We start from the raw sequence: 23,793 nt of genomic DNA, 5'->3' as shown, positions 1-23,793 counted from the left end.
CATTTATTTTTCAACAGGACAATGACCCAACACACCTTCAGGCTGTGTAAGTGCTATTTGACCAAGAAGGAGAGTGATGGAGTGCTGCATCAGATGACCTGGCCTCCACAATCACCCGACCTCAACCCAATTGAGATGGTTTGGGATGAGTCGGACCGCAGAGTGAAGGAAAAGCAGCCAACAAGTGCTCAGCATATGTGGGAACTCCTTCAAGACTGTTGGAAAAGCATTCTAGGTGAAGCTGGTTGAGAAAATGCCAAGAATGTGCAAAGCCCTCATCAAGGCAAAGGGTGGCTACTTTGAAGAATCTAAAATCTTAAATGTATTTTGATTTGTTTAACACTTTTTTTGGTTACTACATGTTTCCATATGTGCTATTTCATAGTTTTGATGTCTTCACTATTATTCTACAATGTAGAAAATAGTTTAAAAAATAAAGAAAAACCCTTGAATGAGTAGGTGTTCTAAAACTTGTGACCAGTAGTGTAGATTTTGGCTGAACCCAAGAAGCACCTTCCCCGTGTCCTCCGGTCCAGGCTGCAGGGTGACTGAGCACGGTAAATTCAGTGGAATCTGTCAACAGAAATATGAAATTTCTAAATTAGTACTTAAAACAGCTGACAGGAGGTTTAAAATTAGTACTTAAAACAGCTGACAGGAGATTTAAAATTAGTACTTAAAACAGCTCACAGGAGATTTAAAATTAGTACTTAAAACAGCTGACAGGAGGTTTAAAATGAGTACTTAAAACAGCTGACAGGAGGTTTAAAATTAGTACTTAAAACAGCTGACAGGAGGTTTAAAATGAGTACTTAAAACAGCTGATACGAGGTTTAAAATGAGTACTTAAAACAGCTGACAGGAGGTTTAAAATTAGTACTTAAAACAGCTGACAGGAGGTTTAAAATTAGTACTTAAAACAGCTGACAGGAGGTTTAAAATTAGTACTTAAAACAGCTGACAGGAGGTTTAAAATTAGTACTTAAAACAGCTGATAGGAGGTTTAAAATGAGTACTTAAAACAGCTGATAGGAGGTTTAAAATTAGTACTTAAAACAGCTGACAGGAGGTTTAAAATGAGTACTTAAAACAGCTGACAGGAGGTTTAAAATGAGTACTTAAAACAGCTGACAGGAGGTTTAAAATTAGTACTTAAAACAGCTGACAGGAGGTTTAAAATGAGTACTTAAAACAGCTGACAGGAGGTTTAAAATTAGTACTTAAAACAGCTGATAGGAGGTTTAAAATTAGTACTTAAAACAGCTGACAGGAGGTTTAAAATTAGTACTTAAAACAGCTGACAGGAGGTTTAAAATTAGTACTTAAAACAGCTGACAGGAGGTTTAAAATGAGTACTTAAAACAGCTGACAGGAGGTTTAAAATGAGTACTTAAAACAGCTGGCAGGAGGTTTAAAATGAGTACTTAAAACAGCTGACAGGAGGTTTAAAATGAGTACTTAAAACAGCTGACAGGAGATTTAAAATGAGTACTTAAAACAGCTGACAGGAGGTTTAAAATGAGTACTTAAAACAGCTGACAGGAGGTTTAAAATTAGTACTTAAAACAGCTGACAGGAGGTTTAAAATTAGTACTTAAAACAGCTGACAGGAGGTTTAAAATTAGTACTTAAAACAGCTGACAGGAGGTTTAAAATTAGTACTTAAAACAGCTGATAGGAGATTTAAAATTAGTACTTAAAACAGCTGACAGGAGGTTTAAAATTAGTACTTAAAACAGCTGATAGGAGGTTTAAAATTAGTACTTAAAACAGCTGACAGGAGGTTTAAAATGAGTACTTAAAACAGCTGACAGGAGGTTTAAAATTCGTACGTAAAACAGCTGATAGGTTTAAAATTAGTACTTAAAACAGCTGACAGGAGGTTTAAAATTAGTACTTAAAACAGCTGATAGGAGGTTTAAAATGAGTACTTAAAACAGCAGACAGGAGGTTTAAAATGAGTACTTAAAACAGCTGACAGGAGGTTTAAAATTAGTACTTAAAACAGCTGACAGGAGGTTTAAAATTAGTACTTAAAACAACTGACAGGAGGTTTAAAATTAGTACTTAAAACAGCTGACATGAGGTTTAAAATTAGTACTTAAAACAGCTGACAGGAGGTTTCAAATTAGTACTTAAAACAGCTGTTAGGAGGTTTAAAATTAGTACTTAAAACAGCTGACAGGAGGTTTAAAATTAGTACTTAAAACAGCTGACAGGAGGTTTAAAATTAGTACTTAAAACAGCTGACATGAGGTTTAAAATTAGTACTTAAAACAGCTGACAGGAGGTTTAAAATGAGTACTTAAAACAGCTGACATGAGGTTTAAAATGAGTACTTAAAACAGCTGACAGGAGGTTTAAAATGAGTACTTAAAACAGCTGACAGGAGGTTTAAAATTAGTACTTAAAACAGCTGATAGGAGATTTAAAATTAGTACTTAAAACAGCTGACAGGAGGTTTAAAATTAGTACTTAAAACAGCTGATAGGAGGTTTAAAATGAGTACTTAAAACAGCTGACAGGAGGTTTAAAATGAGTACTTAAAACAGCTGACAGGAGGTTTAAAATTCGTACTTAAAACAGCTGATAGGTTTAAAATTAGTACTTAAAACAGCTGACAGGAGGTTTAAAATTAGTACTTAAAACAGCTGACAGGAGGTTTAAAGTTAGTACTTAAAACAGCTGACAGGAGGTTTAAAATTAGTACTTAAAACAGCTGACAGGAGGTTTAAAATTAGTACTTAAAACAGCTGACAGGAGGTTTAAAATTAGTACTTAAAACAGCTGACAGGAGGTTTAAAATTAGTACTTAAAACAGCTGACAGGAGGTTTAAAATTAGTACTTAAAACAGCTGACAGGAGATTTAAAATTAGTACTTAAAACAGCTGACAGCAGGTTTAAAATTAGTACTTAAAACAGCTGATAGGAGGTTTAAAATTAGTACGAGGTCATTGATGGATACATTTTTATCTGTCAGTTAAAATAATACATCTACACACAGTACAATGGAGTGAGAGACTGATTTCCACTGTGGTCCCTAAACATATACACACAGTACAATGGAGTGAGAGACTGATTTCCACTGTGGTCCCTAAACATATACACACAGTACAATGGAGTGAGAGACTGATTTCCACTGTGGTCCCTAAACATATACACACAGTACAATGGAGTGAGAGACTGATTTCCACTGTGGTCCCTAAACATATACACACAGTACAATGGAGTGAGAGACTGATTTCCACTGTGGTCCCTAAACATATACACACAGTACAATGGAGTGAGAGACTGATTTCCACTGTGGTCCCTAAACATATACACACAGTACAATGGAGTGAGAGACTGATTTCCACTGTGGTCCCTAAACATATACACACAGTACAATGGAGTGAGAGACTGATTTCCACTGTGGTCCCTAAACATATACACACAGTACAATGGAGTGAGAGACTGATTTCCACTGTGGTCCCTAAACATATACACACAGTACAATGGAGTGAGAGACTGATTTCCACTGTGGTCCCTAAACATATACACACAGTACAATGGAGTGAGAGACTGATTTCCACTGTGGTCCCTAAACATATACACACAGTACAATGGAGTGAGAGACTGATTTCCACTGTGGTCCCTAAACATATACACACAGTACAATGGAGTGAGAGACTGATTTCCACTGTGGTCCCTAAACATATACACACAGTACAATGGAGTGAGAGACTGATTTCCACTGTGGTCCCTAAACATATACACACAGTACAATGGAGTGAGAGACTGATTTCCACTGTGGTCCCTAAACATATACACACAGTACAATGGAGTGAGAGACTGATTTCCACTGTGGTCCCTAAACTGCACGGTACCAAAAACATTACAACATTATACAATTCACATACGACAAAAAACAATAAACACAAAACACAAAAATAACAACAACTACTCCTAATAGAGATGGTCACAGTGGTGTCGACCATTACCTCGAAGGTGAAAGGGTGAGCATGTTCCCCAAGCTTTTTGATCAGGCGTTCTTGAAGGCGAGTTAACCTCTTTTTGTCTTCGGGCACTGGAGGGAAGGCCTGGATGTTGGCCACGAAGAGGTCCTTTCGAAACGTCAAGCCCAGAACATCTAAGTCCTCACGTCCATAACGGAAGGCGCAAGTCAACGTCACAAACACTGAGGAGAGAAGAAAAGAGTGAAAGATCGTTATAAACCTGGGTGGTTCGAGTCCTGAATGCTGATTGGCTGACAGCCGTGGTATATATTACAAAACTGGGTGGTTCGAGTCCTGAATGCTGATTGGCTGACAGTCGTGTTATATCAGACCGATATATCAGTAAGGCACCTCAGGGGGTTTGTTTAATTATACCTTTTAGAAATGCAATATATTGCTGAAACCACAACCCGTCTAATGATGTCATGATAAGCAGACTAATGACACCGTGATGATCAGGCTAATGAGGTCATGATGACCACTAATGACGTCATGACAAGCAGTTTTGTCCACTGGTCGATTTAAGCTTAATTTCAAGCTGCTATTAGAACAGTAGACATTATCTTTTCACAGTAGACATTCTCTTTTCACAGTAGACATTCTCTTTTCACAGTAAACATTATCTTTTCACAGTAGACATTCTCTTTTCACAGTAGACATTCTCTTTTCACAGTAGACTGTCTCTTTTCACAGTAGACAATTCTCTTTCACAGTAGACATTCTCTTTTCACAGTAAACATTATCTTTTCACAGTAGACATTCTCTTTCACAGTAGACAATTCTCTTTCACAGTAAACATTCTCTTTCACAGTAAACATTCTCTTTTCACAGTAGACATTCTCTTTTCACAGTAGACATTCTCTTTCACAGTAGACATTCTCTTTTCACAGTAGACAATTCTCTTTCACAGTAGACATTCTCTTTTCACAGTAAACATTATCTTTTCACAGTAGACATTCTCTTTCACAGTAGACAATTCTCTTTCACAGTAAACATTCTCTTTCACAGTAAACATTCTCTTTTCACAGTAGACATTCTCTTTTCACAGTAGACATTCTCTTTTCACAGTCGACATTCCTCTTTTCACAGTAGACATTCTCTTTCACAGTAAACATTCTCTTTTCACAGTAGACATTCTCTTTTCACAGTAAACACCTTCTTTCACAGTAAACATTCTCTTTCACAGTAGACATTCTCTTTTCACAGTAAACATTCTCTTTTCACAGTAAACATTATCTTTTCACAGTAAACATTCTCTTTTCACAGTAGACATTCTCTTTTCACAGTAGACATTCTCTTTCACAGTAGACATTCTCTTTCACAGTAGACATTCTCTTTTCACGGTAGACATTCTCTTTTCACAGTAAACATTATCTTATCACAGTAGACATTCTCTTTCACAGTAGACATTCTCTTTTCACAGTAGACATTCTCTTTTCACAGTAGACTCTCTCTTTTCACAGTAGACATTCTCTTTCACAGTAGACTCTCTCTTTTCACAGTAGACATTCTCTTTCACAGTAGACTCTCTCTTTTCACAGTAGACATTCTCTTTTCACAGTAGACTCTCTCTTTTCACAGTAGACATTCTCTTTTCACAGTAGACTCTCTCTTTTCACAGTAGACATTCTCTTTCACAGTAGACATTCTCTTTCACAGTAAACATTATCTTTCACAGTAGACATTCTCTTTCACAGTAAGCATTATCTTTTTACAGTACCTTTTCTCTCTTTCAGGTACTCCGGATCTATCAACACCACGCCGTCTGGAAAAATAACGAGATGTAAATGTTATCGAGGTGAAATCAAACACCTTTCATCATCAGACAGAGTAGCCGACTGAACACGGCAACGTCTGAAGGAAAAACAGCTGATTTTCATCAGAGAATTATCGATAATATCACACATTGCTTGAAGTCAAACACACAAAACCCTGCCGACTAAACCATAGTAAGTGTTATGGAGCAGTGCATAAAGCTGGGTCTCCCAACCACCACAAGATGTGCTTCTGAATCAACCCCATTACAGAGGAATACTATAGTGGTGATAGAGTGGGACAGACAGTACACAGAGCAGGGTGGTAGACTGGGACAGACAGTACACAGAGCAGGGTGGTAGACTGGGACAGACAGTACACAGAGCAGGGTGGTAGACTGGGACAGACAGTTCACAGAGCAGGGTGTTAGACTGGGACAGACAGTACACAGAGCAGGGTGGTAGACTGGGACAGACAGTACACAGAGCAGGGTGGTAGACTGGGACAGACAGTACACAGAGCAGGGTGGTAGACTGGGACAGACAGTTCACAGAGCAGGGTGGTAGACTGGGACAGACAGTACACAGAGCAGGGTGGTAGACTGGGACAGACAGTACACAGAGCAGGGTGGTAGACTGGGACAGACAGTACACAGAGCAGGGTGGTAGACTGGGACAGACAGTACACAGAGCAGGGTGGTAGACTGGGACAGACAGTACACAGAGAAGGGTGGTAGACTGGGACAGACAGTTCACAGAGCAGGGTGGTAGACTGGGACAGACAGTTCACAGAGCAGGGTGTTAGACTGGGACAGACAGTACACAGAGCAGGGTGTTAGACTGGGACAGACAGTACACAGAGCAGGGTGGTAGACTGGGACAGACAGTACACAGAGCAGGGTGGTAGACTGGGACAGACAGTACACAGAGCAGGGTGGTAGACTGGGACAGACAGTACACAGAGCATAAGGTTAGGGTTGTGTTAACTAGAGGAGGTTATGGTTAGGGTTGTGTTAACTAGAGGAGGTTATGGTTATGGTTGTGTTAACTAGAGGAGGTTATAGTTAGGGTTGTGTTAACTAGAGGAGGTTATAGTTAGGGTTGTGTTAACTAGAAGAGGTTATGGTTAGGGTTGTGTTAACTAGAGGAGGTTGTGGTTAGGGTTGTGTTAACTAGAGGAGGTTATGGTTAGGGTTGTGTTAACTAGAAGAGGTTGTGGTTAGGGTTGTGTTAACTAGAGGAGGTTATGGTTAGGGTTGTGTTAACTAGAAGAGGTTGTGGTTAGGGTTGTGTTAACTAGAAGAGGTTATGGTTATGGTTAGGGTTGTGTTAACTAGAAGAGGTTATGGTTAGGGTTGTGTTACCTAGAGGAGGTTATGGTTAGGGTTGTGTTAACTAGAAGAGGTTATGTTTAGGGTTAGAGTTGTGTTAACTAGAATAGGTTATGGTTAGGGTTGTGTTAACTAGAGGAGGTTATGGTTAGGGTTGTGTTAACTAGAGGTTATGGTTAGGGTTGTGTTAACTAGAAGAGGTTATGGTTAGGGTTGTGTTAACTAGAGGTTATGGTTAGGGTTGTGTTAACTAGAGGAGGTTATGGTTAGGGTTGTGTTAACTAGAGGAGGTTATGGTTAGGGTTGTGTTAACTAGAGGAGGTTAAGGTTAGGGTTGTGTTAACTAGAGGAGGTTAAGGTTAGGGTTGTGTTAACTAGAGGAGGTTATTTTTAGGGTTGTGTTAACTAGAAGAGGTTGTGGTTAGGGTTGTGTTAACTAGAGGAGGTTATGGTTAGGTTTGTGTTAACTAGAATAGGTTATGGTTATGGTTAGGGTTGTATTAACTAGAAGAGGTTATGGTTAGGGTTGTGTTACCTAGAGGAGGTTATGGTTAGGGTTGTGTTAACTAGAGGAGGTTATGGTTAGGGTTGTGTTAACTAGAGGAGGTTATGGTTAGGGTTGTGTTAACTAGAAGAGGTTATGTTTAGGGTTAGGGTTGTGTTAACTAGAATAGGTTATGGTTAGGGTTGTGTTAACTAGAGGAGGTTATGGTTAGGGTTGTGTTAACTAGAAGAGGTTATGGTTAGGGTTGTGTTAACTAGAAGAGGTTATGGTTAGGGTTGTGTTAACTAGAGGAGGTTATGGTTAGGGTTGTGTTAACTAAAGGTTATGGTTAGGGTTGTGTTAACTAGAGGAGGTTATGGTTAGGGTTGTGTTAACTAGAGGTTATGGTTAGGGTTGTGTTAACTAGAGGAGGTTATGGTTAGGGTTGTGTTAACTAGAGGAGGTTATGGTTAGGGTTGTGTTAACTAGAGGAGGTTATGGTTAGGGTTGTGTTAACTAGAGGAGGTTATGGTTAGGGTTGTGTTTCCTAGAGGAGGTTATGGTTAGGGGTGTGTTACCTAGAGGAGGTTATGGTTAGGGTTGTGTTAACTAGAGGAGGTTATGGTTAGGGTTGTGTTAACTAGATGAGGTTATGGTTAGGGTTGTGTTAACTAGAGGAGGTTATGGTTAGGGTTGTGTTAACTAGAGGAGGTTATGGTTAGGGTTGTGTTAACTAGATGAGGTTATGGTTAGGGTTGTGTTAAATAGATGAGGATATGGTTAGGGTTGTGTTAACTAGAAGTGGTTATGGTTAGGGTTGTGTTAACTAGAGGAGGATATGGTTAGGGTTGTGTTAACTAGAAGTGGTTATGGTTAGGGTTGTGTTAACTAGAGGAGGTTATGGTTAGGGTTGTGTTAACTAGAGGAGGTTATGGTTAGGGTTGTGTTAACTAGAAGAAGTTATGGTTAGGGTTGTGTTAACTAGAGGAGGTTATGGTTAGGGTTGTGTTAACTAGAGGAGGTTATGGTTAGGGGTGTGTTACCTAGAGGAGGTTATGGTTAGGGTTGTGTTAACTAGAGGAGGTTATGGTTAGGGTTGTGTTAACTAGAGGAGGTTATGGTTAGGGTTGTGTTAACTAGATGAGGTTATGGTTAGGGTTGTGTTAACTAGAGGAGGTTATGGTTAGGGTTGTGTTAACTAGAGGAGGTTATGGTTAGGGTTGTGTTAACTAGATGAGGTTATGGTTAGGGTTGTGTTAACTAGATGAGGATATGGTTAGGGTTGTGTTAACTAGAAGTGGTTATGGTTAGGGTTGTGTTAACTAGAGGAGGATATGGTTAGGGTTGTGTTAACTAGAAGTGGTTATGGTTAGGGTTGTGTTAACTAGAGGAGGTTATGGTTAGGGTTGTGTTAACTAGAGGAGGTTATGGTTAGGGTTTTGTTAACTAGAAGAAGTTATGGTTAGGGTTGTGTTAACTAGAGGAGGTTATGGTTAGGGTTGTGTTAACTAGAGGAGGTTATGGTTAGGGTTGTGTTAACTAGATGAGGATATGGTTAGGGTTGTGTTAACTAGAAGTGGTTATGGTTAGGGTTGTGTTAACTAGAGGAGGATATGGTTAGGGTTGTGTTAACTAGAAGTGGTTATGGTTAGGGTTGTGTTAACTAGAGGAGGATATGGTTAGGGTTGTGTTAACTAGAAGTGGTTATGGTTAGGGTTGTGTTAACTAGAGGAGGTTATGGTTAGGGGAGGAGGTTATGGTTAGGGTTGTGTTAACTAGAGGAGGTTATGGTTAGGGTTTTGTTAACTAGAAGAAGTTATGGTTAGGGTTGTGTTAACTAGAGGAGGTTATGGTTAGGGTTGTGTTAACTAGAGGAGGTTATGGTTAGGGTTGTGTTAACTAGAGGAGGTTATGGTTAGGGTTGTGTTAACTAGAGGAGGTTATGATTAGGGTTGTGTTAACTAGAGGAGGTTATGGTTAGGGTTGTGTTAACTAGAGGAGGTTATGGTTAGGGTTGTGTTAACTAGAGGAGGTTATGGTTAGGGTTGCGTTAACTAGAATAGGTTATGGTTAGGGTTGTGTTAACTAGAAGAGGTTATGGTTAGGGTTGTGTTAACTAGAGGTTATGGTTAGGGTTGTGTTAACTAGAGGAGGTTATGGTTAGGGTTGTGTTAACTAGAGGAGGTTATGGTTAGGGTTGTGTTAACTAGAGGAGGTTATGGTTAGGGTTGTGTTAACTAGAGGAGGTTATTTTTAGGGTTGTGTTAACTAGAAGAGGTTGTGGTTAGGGTTGTGTTAACTAGAGGAGGTTATGGTTAGGTTTGTGTTAACTAGAATAGGTTATGGTTATGGTTAGGGTTGTGTTAACTAGAAGAGGTTATGGTTAGGGTTGTGTTACCTAGAGGAGGTTATGGTTAGGGTTGTGTTAACTAGAGGAGGTTATGGTTAGGGTTGTGTTAACTAGAGGAGGTTATGGTTAGGGTTGTGTTAACTAGAAGAGGTTATGTTTAGGGTTAGGGTTGTGTTAACTAGAATAGGTTATGGTTAGGGTTGTGTTAACTAGAGGAGGTTATGGTTAGGGTTGTGTTAACTAGAAGAGGTTATGGTTAGGGTTGTGTTAACTAGAAGAGGTTATGGTTAGGGTTGTGTTAACTAGAGGAGGTTATGGTTAGGGTTGTGTTAACTAGAGAAGGTTATGGTTAGGGTTGTGTTAACTAGAGGAGGTTATGGTTAGGGTTGTGTTAACTAGAGGTTATGGTTAGGGTTGTGTTAACTAGAGGAGGTTATGGTTAGGGTTGTGTTAACTAGAGGAGGTTATGGTTAGGGTTGTGTTAACTAGAGGAGGTTATGGTTAGGGTTGTGTTAACTAGAGGAGGTTATGGTTAGGGTTGTGTTAACTAGAGGAGGTTATGGTTAGGGTTGTGTTTCCTAGAGGAGGTTATGGTTAGGGGTGTGTTACCTAGAGGAGGTTATGGTTAGGGTTGTGTTAACTAGAGGAGGTTATGGTTAGGGTTGTGTTAACTAGAGGAGGTTATGGTTAGGGTTGTGTTAACTAGATGAGGTTATGGTTAGGGTTGTGTTAACTAGAGGAGGTTATGGTTAGGGTTGTGTTAACTAGAGGAGGTTATGGTTAGGGTTGTGTTAACTAGATGAGGTTATGGTTAGGGTTGTGTTAACTAGATGAGGATATGGTTAGGGTTGTGTTAACTAGAAGTGGTTATGGTTAGGGTTGTGTTAACTAGAGGAGGATATGGTTAGGGTTGTGTTAACTAGAAGAGGTTATGGTTAGGGTTGTGTTAACTAGAGGAGGTTATGGTTAGGGTTGTGTTACCTAGAGGAGGTTATGGTTAGGGTTGTGTTAACTAGAGGAGGTTATGGTTAGGGTTGTGTTAACTAGAGGAGGTTATGGTTAGGGTTGTGTTAACTAGAAGAGGTTATGTTTAGGGTTAGGGTTGTGTTAACTAGAATAGGTTATGGTTAGGGTTGTGTTAACTAGAGGAGGCTATGGTTAGGGTTGTGTTAACTAGAAGAGGTTATGGTTAGGGTTGTGTTAACTAGAAGAGGTTATGGTTAGGGTTGTGTTAACTAGAGGAGGTTATGGTTAGGGTTGTGTTAACTAGAGAAGGTTATGGTTAGGGTTGTGTTAAGTAGAGGAGGTTATGGTTAGGGTTGTGTTAACTAGAGGTTATGGTTAGGGTTGTGTTAACTAGAGGAGGTTATGGTTAGGGTTGTGTTAACTAGAGGAGGTTATGGTTAGGGTTGTGTTAACTAGAGGAGGTTATGGTTAGGGTTGTGTTAACTAGAGGAGGTTATGGTTAGGGTTGTGTTAACTAGAGGAGGTTATGGTTAGGGTTGTGTTTCCTAGAGGAGGTTATGGTTAGGGGTGTGTTACCTAGAGGAGGTTATGGTTAGGGTTGTGTTAACTAGAGGAGGTTATGGTTAGGGTTGTGTTAACTAGAGGAGGTTATGGTTAGGGTTGTGTTAACTAGATGAGGTTATGGTTAGGGTTGTGTTAACTAGAGGAGGTTATGGTTAGGGTTGTGTTAACTAGAGGAGGTTATGGTTAGGGTTGTGTTAACTAGATGAGGTTATGGTTAGGGTTGTGTTAACTAGATGAGGATATGGTTAGGGTTGTGTTAACTAGAAGTGGTTATGGTTAGGGTTGTGTTAACTAGAGGAGGATATGGTTAGGGTTGTGTTAACTAGAAGAGGTTATGGTTAGGGTTGTGTTAACTAGAGGAGGTTATGGTTAGGGTTGTGTTAACTAGAGGAGGTTATGGTTAGGGTTGTGTTAACTAGAGGAGGTTATGGTTAGGGTTGTGTTAACTAGAGCAGGTTATGGTTAGGGTTGTGTTAACTAGAGGAGGTTATGGTTAGGGTTGTGTTAACTAGAGGAGGTTATGGTTAGGGTTGTGTTAACTAGAAGAGGTTATGGTTAGGGTTGTGTTAACTAGAGGAGGTTATGGTTAGGGTTGTGTTAACTAGAGGAGGTTGTGGTTAGGGTTGTGTTAACTAGAGGAGGTTATGGTTAGGGTTGTGTTAACTAGAATAGGTTATGGTTAGGGTTGTGTTAACTAGAAGAGGTTATGGTTAGGGTTGTGTTAACTAGAGGAGGTTATGGTTAGGGTTGTGTTAACTAGAGGAGGTTATGGTTAGGGTTGTGTTAACTAGAGGAGGTTATGGTTAGGGTTGTGTTAACTAGAAGAGGTTATGGTTAGGGTTGTGTTAACTAGAGGAGGTTATGGTTAGGGTTGTGTTAACTAGAGGAGGTTATGGTTAGGGTTGTGTTAACTAGATGAGGTTATGGTTAGGGTTGTGTTAACTAGAGGAGGTTATGGTTATGCTTGTGCTACCTAGAGGAGGTTATGGTTAGGGTTGTGTTAACTAGATGAGGTTATGGTTAGGGTTGTGTTAACTAGAGGAGGTCATGGTTATGCTTGTGCTACCTAGAGGAGGTTATGGTTAGGGTTGTGTTAACTAGAGGAGGTTATGGTTATGCTTGTGCTACCTAGAGGAGGTTATGGTTAGGGTTGTGTTAACTAGAAGAGGTTGTGGTTAGAGTTGTGTTAACTAGAGGAGGTTATGGTTAGTGTTGTGTTAACTAGAAGAGGTTAGGGTTGTCTTACCTACGGGTTCCACCAGGTCAACGTGGTCCACAAAGTCTCTCTTCCCCAGGTACACTGTGAGCTGAGGATGACAACAGGGGGTTGCAGAGAATAGTGTAATGAGATAATGAGTTTAAGTACCAGATTTCACAGTTCTTAAAAGCTAAATATTGTATATATTTTTTGGACTAAAATATCACATACCCTTGAAATGTGTTACAATTGTCTCAACAGTGTAAATATTGATGAATAAATGAGGATGCATCTTCAGGCTTCTGTAAATATTTACATTCACTATGTCTGTCCCCAATATCCCATGTTCATCTTGTGGTTGACCAGGAGAACTCTGCTTAGAATTCTGTTTAGAACCCTTTGTAGAACCCTGTTTAGAACCCCGAGTAGAATCCTGTGTAGAACCCTGTTTAGAACCCTGTGGAGAACTAAATTAAGAACCCTGTGTGGATCCCTGTGAAGCACCCTGTGGACAACCCTGTGTATAACCTTGTTTAGAACACTGGAGAACCCTGAGTAGAACCATGTGTGGAACCATGTTTAGAACCCTGAGTAGAATCCTGTGTAGAACCCTGTTTAGAACCCTGTGGAGAACTATATTAAGAACTGTGTGGATCCCTGTGAAGCACCCTGTGGACAACCCTGTGTATAACCCTGTTTAGAACACTGTGGAGAACCCTGAGTAGAACCATGTTTGGAACCCTGTTTAAAACCCTGAGTAGAACCATGTGTGGAACCCTGTTTAGATCCCTGTTTAGAACCCTGTTTAGAACCCTGACAAGGCCAGCTAGCTAAAGAGAGCAGGAGCTGAGTCAGCTCCAGGCAGCTGCTTCATATTCTTCCCACAGTCTCTGCTGCTGCTGCTGTGAGGACCGGTGCATCAGACAGCTAGCCATCTACTCTGCTGTGGCCTACAGACTACTGTACATGGAGACACAGGCACGGCCCAGTCAGCACGGCCCAGTCAGCACGGCCCAGCCAGCACGGCCCAGCCAGCACGGCCCAGCCAGCACGGCCCAGCCAGCACGGCCCAGCCAGCACGGCCCAGCCAGCACGGCCCAGCCAGCACGGCCCAGCCAGCACGGCCAAGCCAGCACGACCAAGCCAGCACGGCCCAGCCAGCACGGCCCAGCCAGCACGGCCCAGCCAGCACGGCCCAGCCAGCACGGCCAAGCCAGCACGGCCAAGCCAGCACGGCCCAGCCAGCACCGCCCAGCCAGCACCGCCCAGCCAGCACCGCCCAGCCAGCACTGCCCAGTCAGCACGGCCCAGCCAGCACCGCCCAGTCAGCACTGCCCAGTCAGCACCGCCCAGCCAGCACCGCCCAGTCAGCACGGCCCCGACAGGAGAATCACAGCTCTTAGCAGAGTCCTATTGACCCTAACCCTAGCTCCAGCTACCAGATAGGTAGTTGTTATAGCTGCTATCTCCAGCTACCAGATAGGTAGTTATTATAGCTGCTATCAGATAGGTAGTTATTATAGCTACTATCAGATAGGTAGTTATTATAGCTGCTATCAGATAGGTAGTTATTATAGCTACTATCAGATAGGTAGTTATTATAGCTGCTATCAGATAGGTAGTTATTATAGCTACTATCAGATAGGTAGTTATTATAGCTGCTATCAGATATGTAGTTATTATAGCTGCTATCTCCAGCTATCAGATAGGTAGTTATTATAGCTGCTATCAGATAGGTAGTTATTATAGCTGCTATCAGATAGGTAGTTATTATAGCTGCTATCAGATATGTAGTTATTATAGCTGCTATCTCCAGCTATCAGATAGGTAGTTATTATAGCTGCTATCAGATAGGTAGTTTTTATAGCTGCTATCTCCAGCTACCAGACAGGTAGTTATTATAGCTGCTATCAGATAGGTAGTTATTATAGCTGCTATCAGATAGGTAGTTATTATAGCTGCTATCAGATATGTAGTTATTATAGCTGCTATCTCCAGCTACCAGACAGGTAGTTATTATAGCTGCTATCTCCAGCTACAAGATAGGTAGTTATTATAGCTGCTATCAGATAGGTAGTTATTATAGCTGCTATCTCCAGCTACCAGACAGGTAGTTATTATAGCTGCTATCTCCAGCTACCAGATAGGTAGTTATTATAGCTGCTATCAGATAGGTAGTTATTATAGCTGCTATCTCCAGCTACAAGATAGGTAGTTATTATAGCTGCTATCAGATATGTAGTTATTATAGCTGCTATCTCCAGCTACCAGACAGGTAGTTATTATAGCTGCTATCAGATAGGTAGTTATTATAGCTGCTATCAGATAGGTAGTTATTATAGCTGCTATCAGATATGTAGTTATTATAGCTGCTATCTCCAGCTACCAGACAGGTAGTTATTATAGCTGCTATCTCCAGCTACAAGATAGGTAGTTATTATAGCTGCTATCAGATAGGTAGTTATTATAGCTGCTATCTCCAGCTACCAGACAGGTAGTTATTATAGCTGCTATCTCCAGCTACCAGATAGGTAGTTATTATAGCTGCTATCAGATAGGTAGTTATTATAGCTGCTATCTCCAGCTATCAGATAGGTAGTTATTATAGCTGCTATCAGATAGGTAGTTATTATAGCTGCTATCTCCAGCTACCAGATATGTAGTTATTATAGCTGTTATCAGATAGGTAGTTATTATAGCTGCTATCAGATAGGTAGTTATTATAGCTGCTATCAGATAGGTAGTTATTATAGCTGCTATCAGATAGGTAGTTATTATAGCTGCTATCAGATAGGTAGTTATTATAGCTGCTATCAGATAGGTAGTTATTATAGCTGCTATCAGATATGTAGTTATTATAGCTGCTATCTCCAGCTACCAGACAGGTAGTTATTATAGCTGCTATCTCCAGCTATCAGATATGTAGTTATTATAGCTGCTATCAGATAGGTAGTTATTATAGCTGCTATCAGATAGGTAGTTATTATAGCTGCTATCAGATAGGTAGTTATTATAGCTGCTATCTCCAGCTACCAGACAGGTAGTTATTATAGCTGCTATCAGATAGGTAGTTATTATAGCTGCTACCAGATAGGTAGTTATTATAGCTGCTATCAGATAGGTAGTTATTATAGCTGCTATCAGATAGGTAGTTATTATAGCTGCTATCAGATAGGTAGTTATTATAGCTGCTATCAGATAGGTAGTTATTATAGCTGCTATCAGATAGGTAGTTATTATAGCTGCTATCTCCAGCTACCAGATAGGTAGTTATTATAGCTGCTATCAGATAGGTAGTTATTATAGCTGCTACCAGATAGGTAGTTATTATAGCTGCTATCTCCAGCTACCAGACAGGAAGTTATTATAGCTGCTATCTCCAGCTACCAGATAGGTAGATATTATAGCTGCTATCTCCAGCTACCAGATAGGTAGATATTATAGCTGCTATCTCCAGCTACCAGATAGGTAGTTATTATAGCTGCTATCAGATAGGTAGTTATTATAGCTGCTATCAGATAGGTAGTTATTATAGCTGCTATCAGATAGGTAGTTATTATAGCTGCTATCAGATAGGTAGTTATTATAGCTGCTATCTCCAGCTACCAGATAGGTAGTTATTATAGCTGCTATCTCCAGCTATCAGATAGGTAGTTATTATAGCTGCTATCAGATAGGTAGTTATTATAGCTGCTATCAGATAGGTAGTTATTATAGCTGCTATCAGATAGGTAGTTATTATAGCTGCTATCAGATAGGTAGTTATTATAGCTGCTATCTCCAGCTACCAGATAGGTAGTTATTATAGCTGCTATCAGATAGGTAGTTATTATAGCTGCTATCAGATAGGTAGTTATTATAGCTGCTATCAGATAGCTAGTTATTATAGCTGCTATCAGATAGGTAGTTATTATAGCTGCTATCTCCAGCTATCAGATAGGTAGTTATTATAGCTGCTATCTCCAGCTATCAGATAGGTAGTTATTATAGCTGTTATCAGACAGGTAGTTATTATAGCTGCTATCTCCAGCTACCAGACAGGTAGTTATTATAGCTGCTATCTCCAGCTATCAGACAGGTAGTTTTTATAGCTGCTATCTCCAGCTACCAGACAGGTAGTTATTATAGCTGCTATCTCCAGCTACCAGACAGGTAGTTATTATAGCTGCTATCTCCAGCTACCAGATAGGTAGTTATTATAGCTGCTATCTCCAGCTACCAGACAGGTAGTTATTATAGCTGCTATCTCCAGCTACCAGACAGGAGGTTATTATAGCTGCTATCTCCGGCTACCAGATATGTAGTTATTATAGCTGCTATCTCCAGCTATCAGATAGGTAGTTATTATAGCTGCTATCAGATAGGTAGTTATTATAGCTGCTATCTCCAGCTATCAGATAGGTAGTTATTATAGCTGCTATCAGATAGGTAGTTATTATAGCTGCTATCAGATAGGTAGTTATTATAGCTGCTATCTCCAGCTACCAGATAGGTAGTTATTATAGCTGCTATCTCCAGCTATCAGATATGTAGTTATTATAGCTGCTATCAGATATGTAGTTATTATAGCTGCTATCAGATAGGTAGTTATTATAGCTGCTATCAGATAGGTAGTTATTATAGCTGCTATCTCCAGCTACCAGACAGGTAGTTATTATAGCTGCTATCAGATAGGTAGTTATTATAGCTGCTTTCAGATAGGTAGTTATTATAGCTGCTATCAGATAGGTAGTTATTATAGCTGCTATCTCCAGCTACCAGACAGGTAGTTATTATAGCTGCTATCTCCAGCTATCAGATATGTAGTTATTATAGCTGCTATCAGATATGTAGTTATTATAGCTGCTATCAGATAGGTAGTTATTATAGCTGCTATCTCCAGCTACCAGACAGGTAGTTATTATAGCTGCTATCTCCAGCTACCAGACAGGTAGTTATTATAGCTGCTATCTCCAGCTATCAGATATGTAGTTATTATAGCTGCTATCAGATATGTAGTTATTATAGCTGCTATCAGATAGGTAGTTATTATAGCTGCTATCAGATAGGTAGTTATTATAGCTGCTATCAGATAGGTAGTTATTATAGCTGTTATCAGATAGGTAGTTATTATAGCTGCTATCTCCAGCTATCAGATAGGTAGTTATTATAGCTGTTATCAGATAGGTAGTTATTATAGCTGCTATCTCCAGCTATCAGATAGGTAGTTATTATAGCTGCTATCTCCAGCTATCAGATAGGTAGTTATTATAGCTGCTATCAGATAGGTAGTTATTATAGCTGCTATCAGATAGGTAGTTATTATAGCTGCTATCAGATAGGTAGTTATTATAGCTGCTATCAGATAGGTAGTTATAATAGCTGCTATCAGATATGTAGTTATTATAGCTGCTATCAGATATGTAGTTATTATAGCTGCTATCAGATAGGTAGTTATTATAGCTGCTATCAGATAGGTAGTTATTATAGCTGCTATCAGATAGGTAGTTATTATAGCTGCTATCTCCAGCTACCAGACAGGTAGTTATTATAGCTGCTATCTCCAGCTATCAGATATGTAGTTATTATAGCTGCTATCAGATATGTAGTTATTATAGCTGCTATCAGATAGGTAGTTATTATAGCTGCTATCTCCAGCTACCAGACAGGTAGTTATTATAGCTGCTATCTCCAGCTACCAGACAGGTAGTTATTATAGCTGCTATCTCCAGCTATCAGATATGTAGTTATTATAGCTGCTATCAGATATGTAGTTATTATAGCTGTTATCAGATAGGTAGTTATTATAGCTGCTATCAGATAGGTAGTTATTATAGCTGCTATCAGATAGGTAGTTATTATAGCTGCTATCAGATAGGTAGTTATTATAGCTGTTATCAGATAGGTAGTTATTATAGCTGCTATCTCCAGCTATCAGATAGGTAGTTATTATAGCTGCTATCAGATAGGTAGTTATTATAGCTGCTATCAGATAGGTAGTTATTATAGCTGCTATCAGATAGGTAGTTATTATAGCTGCTATCAGATAGGTAGTTATTATAGCTGCTATCTCCAGCTACCAGATAGGTAGTTATTATAGCTGCTATCAGATAGGTAGTTATTATAGCTGCTATCTCCAGCTACCAGACAGGTAGTTATTATAGCTGCTATCAGTGTCACGTTCCTGACCTGTTTTCTGTTAGTTTTGTATGTGTTAGTTGGTCAGGACGTGAGTTTGGGTGGGCAGTCTATGTTTTGTGTTTCTATGTTGGTTTAATGGGTACCTGATATGGTTCTCAATTAGAGGCAGGTGGTTTTCATCTCCTCTGATTGAGAATCATATTAAGGTAGGTGGTGTCACATTGTTTGTTTGTGGGTGGTTGTCTCCTGTGTCAGTGTCTGTATGTTACGCCACACGGGACTGTTTCGGTATCGTTCATTCGTTCGTTTTGTATGTAGTCTGTTTCCTGTTCATGCGTTCTTCACGTTATATGTAAGTTCGTGTCCAGGTCTGTCTACATCGTTTATTTGTTTTGTAGTTTATCAAGTGTATTTCGTTTCGTCTTCGTCTTGTTTAATAAATCATTATGTCACATAACCACGCTGCATTTTGGTCGAATCACTACTCCTCCTCTTCGTATGACGTGTAACGTATTCCGTTACAATCAGATAGCTAGTTATTATAGCTGCTATCTCCAGCTATCAGATAGGTAGTTATTATAGCTGCTATCTCCAGCTACCAGATAGGTAGTTATTATAGCTGCTATCAGATAGGTAGTTATTATAGCTGCTATCAGATAGGTAGTTATTATAGCTGCTATCAGATAGGTAGTTATTATAGCTGCTATCAGATAGGTAGTTATTATAGCTGCTACCAGATAGGTAGTTATTATAGCTGCTACCAGATAGGTAGTTATTATAGCTGCTATCAGATAGGTAGTTATTATAGCTGCTATCTCCAGCTACCAGATAGGTAGTTATTATAGCTGCTATCAGATAGGTAGTTATTATAGCTGCTACCAGATATGTAGTTATTATAGCTGCTATCAGATAGGTAGTTATTATAGCTGCTATCTCCAGCTACCAGATATGTAGTTATTATAGCTGCTATCAGATATGTAGTTATTATAGCTGCTATCAGATAGGTAGTTATTATAGCTGCTATCAGATAGGTAGTTATTATAGCTGCTATCTCCAGCTACCAGACAGGAGGTTATTATAGCTGCTATCTCCAGCTATCAGATAGGTAGTTATTATAGCTGCTATCTCCAGCTACCAGATAGGTAGTTATTATAGCTGCTATCAGATAGGTAGTTATTATAGCTGCTATCAGATAGGTAGTTATTATAGCTGCTATCAGATAGGTAGTTATTATAGCTGCTATCAGATAGCTAGTTATTATAGCTGCTATCAGATAGCTAGTTATTATAGCTGCTATCAGATAGGTAGTTATTATAGCTGCTATCAGATAGGTAGTTATTATAGCTGCTATCTCCAGCTATCAGATAGGTAGTTATTATAGCTGCTATCAGATAGGTAGTTATTATAGCTGCTATCTCCAGCTACCAGATAGGTAGTTATTATAGCTGTTATCAGATAGGTAGTTATTATAGCTGCTATCTCCAGCTACCAGATAGGTAGTTATTATAGCTGCTATCAGATAGGTAGTTATTATAGCTGCTATCAGATAGGTAGTTATTATAGCTGCTATCAGATAGGTAGTTATTATAGCTGCTATCAGATAGGTAGTTATTATAGCTGCTATCAGATAGGTAGTTATTATAGCTGCTATCAGATAGGTAGTTATTATAGCTGCTATCAGATAGGTAGTTATTATAGCTGCTATCAGATAGCTAGTTATTATAGCTGCTATCAGATAGGTAGTTATTATAGCTGCTATCAGATAGGTAGTTATTATAGCTGCTATCTCCAGCTATCAGATAGGTAGTTATTATAGCTAGTATCAGATAGGTAGTTATTATAGCTGCTATCAGATAGGTAGTTATTATAGCTAGTATCAGATAGCTAGTTATTATAGCTGCTATCAGATAGGTAGTTATTATAGCTGCTATCAGATAGGTAGTTATTATAGCTGCTATCAGATAGGTAGTTATTATAGCTGCTATCAGATAGGTAGTTATTATAGCTGCTATCAGATAGGTAGTTATTATAGCTGCTATCAGATAGGTAGTTATTATAGCTAGTATCAGATAGCTAGTTATTATAGCTGCTATCAGATAGGTAGTTATTATAGCTGCTATCAGATAGGTAGTTATTATAGCTGCTATCTCCAGCTACCAGATAGGTAGTTATTATAGCTGCTATCTCCAGCTTTCAGATATGTAGTTATTATAGCTGCTATCTCCAGCTACCAGATAGGTAGTTATTATAGCTGCTATCTCCAGCTACCAGATATGTAGTTATTATAGCTGCTATCAGATAGCTAGTTATTATAGCTGCTAACAGATAGGTAGATATTATAGCTGCTATCTCCAGCTACCAGACAGGTAGTTATTATAGCTGCTATTTCCAGCTACCAGACAGGTAGTTATTATAGCTGCTATCAGATAGGTAGTTATTATAGCTGCTATCTCCAGCTATCAGATAGGTAGTTATTATAGCTGCTATCAGATAGGTAGTTAGTATTGCTGCTATCAGATATGTAGTTATTATAGCTGCTATCTCCAGCTACCAGACAGGTAGTTATTATAGCTGCTATCTCCAGCTATCAGATAGGTAGTTATTATAGCTAGTATCAGATAGGTAGTTATTATAGCTGCTATCTCCAGCTACCAGATAGGTAGTTATTATAGCTGCTATCTCCAGCTTTCAGATATGTAGTTATTATAGCTGCTATCTCCAGCTATCAGATAGGTAGTTATTATGGCTGCTATCTCCAGCTACCAGATAGGTAGTTATTATAGCTGCTATCTCCAGCTATCAGATAGGTAGTTATTATAGCTGCTATCTCCAGCTACCAGATAGGTAGTTATTATAGCTGCTATCTCCAGCTTTCAGATATGTAGTTATTATAGCTGCTATCAGATATGTAGTTATTATAGCTGCTATCAGATAGGTAGTTATTATATCTGCTATCAGATAGGTAGTTATTATAGCTGCTATCTCCAGCTACCAGATAGGTAGTTATTATAGCTGCTATCAGATAGGTAGTTATTATAGCTGTTATCTCCAGCTATCAGATAGGTAGTTATTATAGCTGCTATCAGATATGTAGTTATTATAGCTGCTATCAGATAGGTAGTTATTATATCTGCTATCAGATATGTAGTTATTATAGCTGCTATCAGATATGTAGTTTTTATAGCTGCTATCTCCAGCTACCAGACAGGTAGTTATTACAGCTGCTATCTCCAGCTATCAGATAGGTAGTTATTATAGCTGCTATCTCCAGCTATCAGATAGGTAGTTATTATAGCTGCTATCAGATAAGTAGTTATTATAGCTGCTATCTCCAGCGTTCAGATATGTAGTTATTATAGCTGCTATCTCCAGCTATCAGATAGGTAGTTATTATAGCTGCTATCTCCAGCTATCAGATAGGTAGTTATTATAGCTGCTATCAGATAGGTAGTTATTATAGCTGCTATCAGATAGCTAGTTATTATAGCTGCTATCAGATATGTAGTTATTATAGCTGCTATCTCCAGCTACCAGATAGGTAGTTATTATAGCTGTTATCTCCAGCTACCAGATATGTAGTTATTATAGCTGCTATCAGATATGTAGTTTTTATAGCTGCTATCTCCAGCTACCAGACAGGTAGTTATTACAGCTGCTATCTCCAGCTATCAGATAGGTAGTTATTATAGCTGCTATCAGATAGGTAGTTATTATAGCTGCTATCAGATAGGTAGTTATTATAGCTAGTATCAGATAGCTAGTTATTATAGCTGCTATCAGATAGGTAGTTATTATAGCTGCTATCAGATAGGTAGTTATTATAGCTGCTATCTCCAGCTACCAGATAGGTAGTTATTATAGCTGCTATCTCCAGCTTTCAGATATGTAGTTATTATAGCTGCTATCTCCAGCTTTCAGATATGTAGTTATTATAGCTGCTATCTCCAGCTACCAGATAGGTAGTTATTATAGCTGCTATCTCCAGCTACCAGATATGTAGTTATTATAGCTGCTATCAGATAGCTAGTTATTATAGCTGCTAACAGATAGGTAGATATTATAGCTGCTATCTCCAGCTACCAGACAGGTAGTTATTATAGCTGCTATTTCCAGCTACCAGACAGGTAGTTATTATAGCTGCTATCAGATAGGTAGTTATTATAGCTGCTATCTCCAGCTATCAGATAGGTAGTTATTATAGCTGCTATCAGATAGGTAGTTAGTATTGCTGCTATCAGATATGTAGTTATTATAGCTGCTATCTCCAGCTACCAGACAGGTAGTTATTATAGCTGCTATCTCCAGCTATCAGATAGGTAGTTATTATAGCTAGTATCAGATAGGTAGTTATTATAGCTGCTATCTCCAGCTACCAGATAGGTAGTTATTATAGCTGCTATCTCCAGCTTTCAGATATGTAGTTATTATAGCTGCTATCTCCAGCTATCAGATAGGTAGTTATTATAGCTGCTATCTCCAGCTACCAGATAGGTAGTTATTATAGCTGCTATCTCCAGCTATCAGATAGGTAGTTATTATAGCTGCTATCTCCAGCTACCAGATAGGTAGTTATTATAGCTGCTATCTCCAGCTTTCAGATATGTAGTTATTATAGCTGCTATCAGATATGTAGTTATTATAGCTGCTATCAGATAGGTAGTTATTATATCTGCTATCAGATAGGTAGTTATTATAGCTGCTATCTCCAGCTACCAGATAGGTAGTTATTATAGCTGCTATCAGATATGTAGTTATTATAGCTGTTATCTCCAGCTATCAGATAGGTAGTTATTATAGCTGCTATCAGATATGTAGTTATTATAGCTGCTATCAGATAGGTAGTTATTATATCTGCTATCAGATATGTAGTTATTATAGCTGCTATCAGATATGTAGTTTTTATAGCTGCTATCTCCAGCTACCAGACAGGTAGTTATTACAGCTGCTATCTCCAGCTATCAGATAGGTAGTTATTATAGCTGCTATCTCCAGCTATCAGATAGGTAGTTATTATAGCTGCTATCAGATAA

At 39.1% G+C, this 23,793-nt stretch overlaps 1 protein-coding gene across 3 annotated transcripts in view; it reads right to left on the bottom strand.

The window, feature by feature from the left end:
* arrb1 (arrestin, beta 1) overlaps positions 1-23,793 on the bottom strand; it is a 78,497-nt gene that overhangs the window by 23,803 nt on the left and 30,901 nt on the right. For all 3 annotated transcript variants that reach the window (XM_055895195.1, XM_055895196.1, XM_055895198.1), the window contains exons 3-6: positions 12,692-12,752; positions 5,717-5,761; positions 3,982-4,178; positions 514-573 (exon numbers count right to left, since the gene is read on the bottom strand). In XM_055895195.1, coding sequence (XP_055751170.1) covers positions 514-573; positions 3,982-4,178; positions 5,717-5,761; positions 12,692-12,752 — 363 coding nt within the window. The remainder of the gene's footprint in view (positions 1-513; positions 574-3,981; positions 4,179-5,716; positions 5,762-12,691; positions 12,753-23,793) is intronic.

Source organism: Salvelinus fontinalis, chromosome 33, assembly GCF_029448725.1.
Source record: "Salvelinus fontinalis isolate EN_2023a chromosome 33, ASM2944872v1, whole genome shotgun sequence".
NCBI classification, from domain to species: Eukaryota; Metazoa; Chordata; class Actinopteri; order Salmoniformes; family Salmonidae; genus Salvelinus; species Salvelinus fontinalis.
The sequence above is the reverse complement of the archived record's forward strand: the minus strand, read 5'-3'. Positions and strand labels throughout refer to the sequence as shown.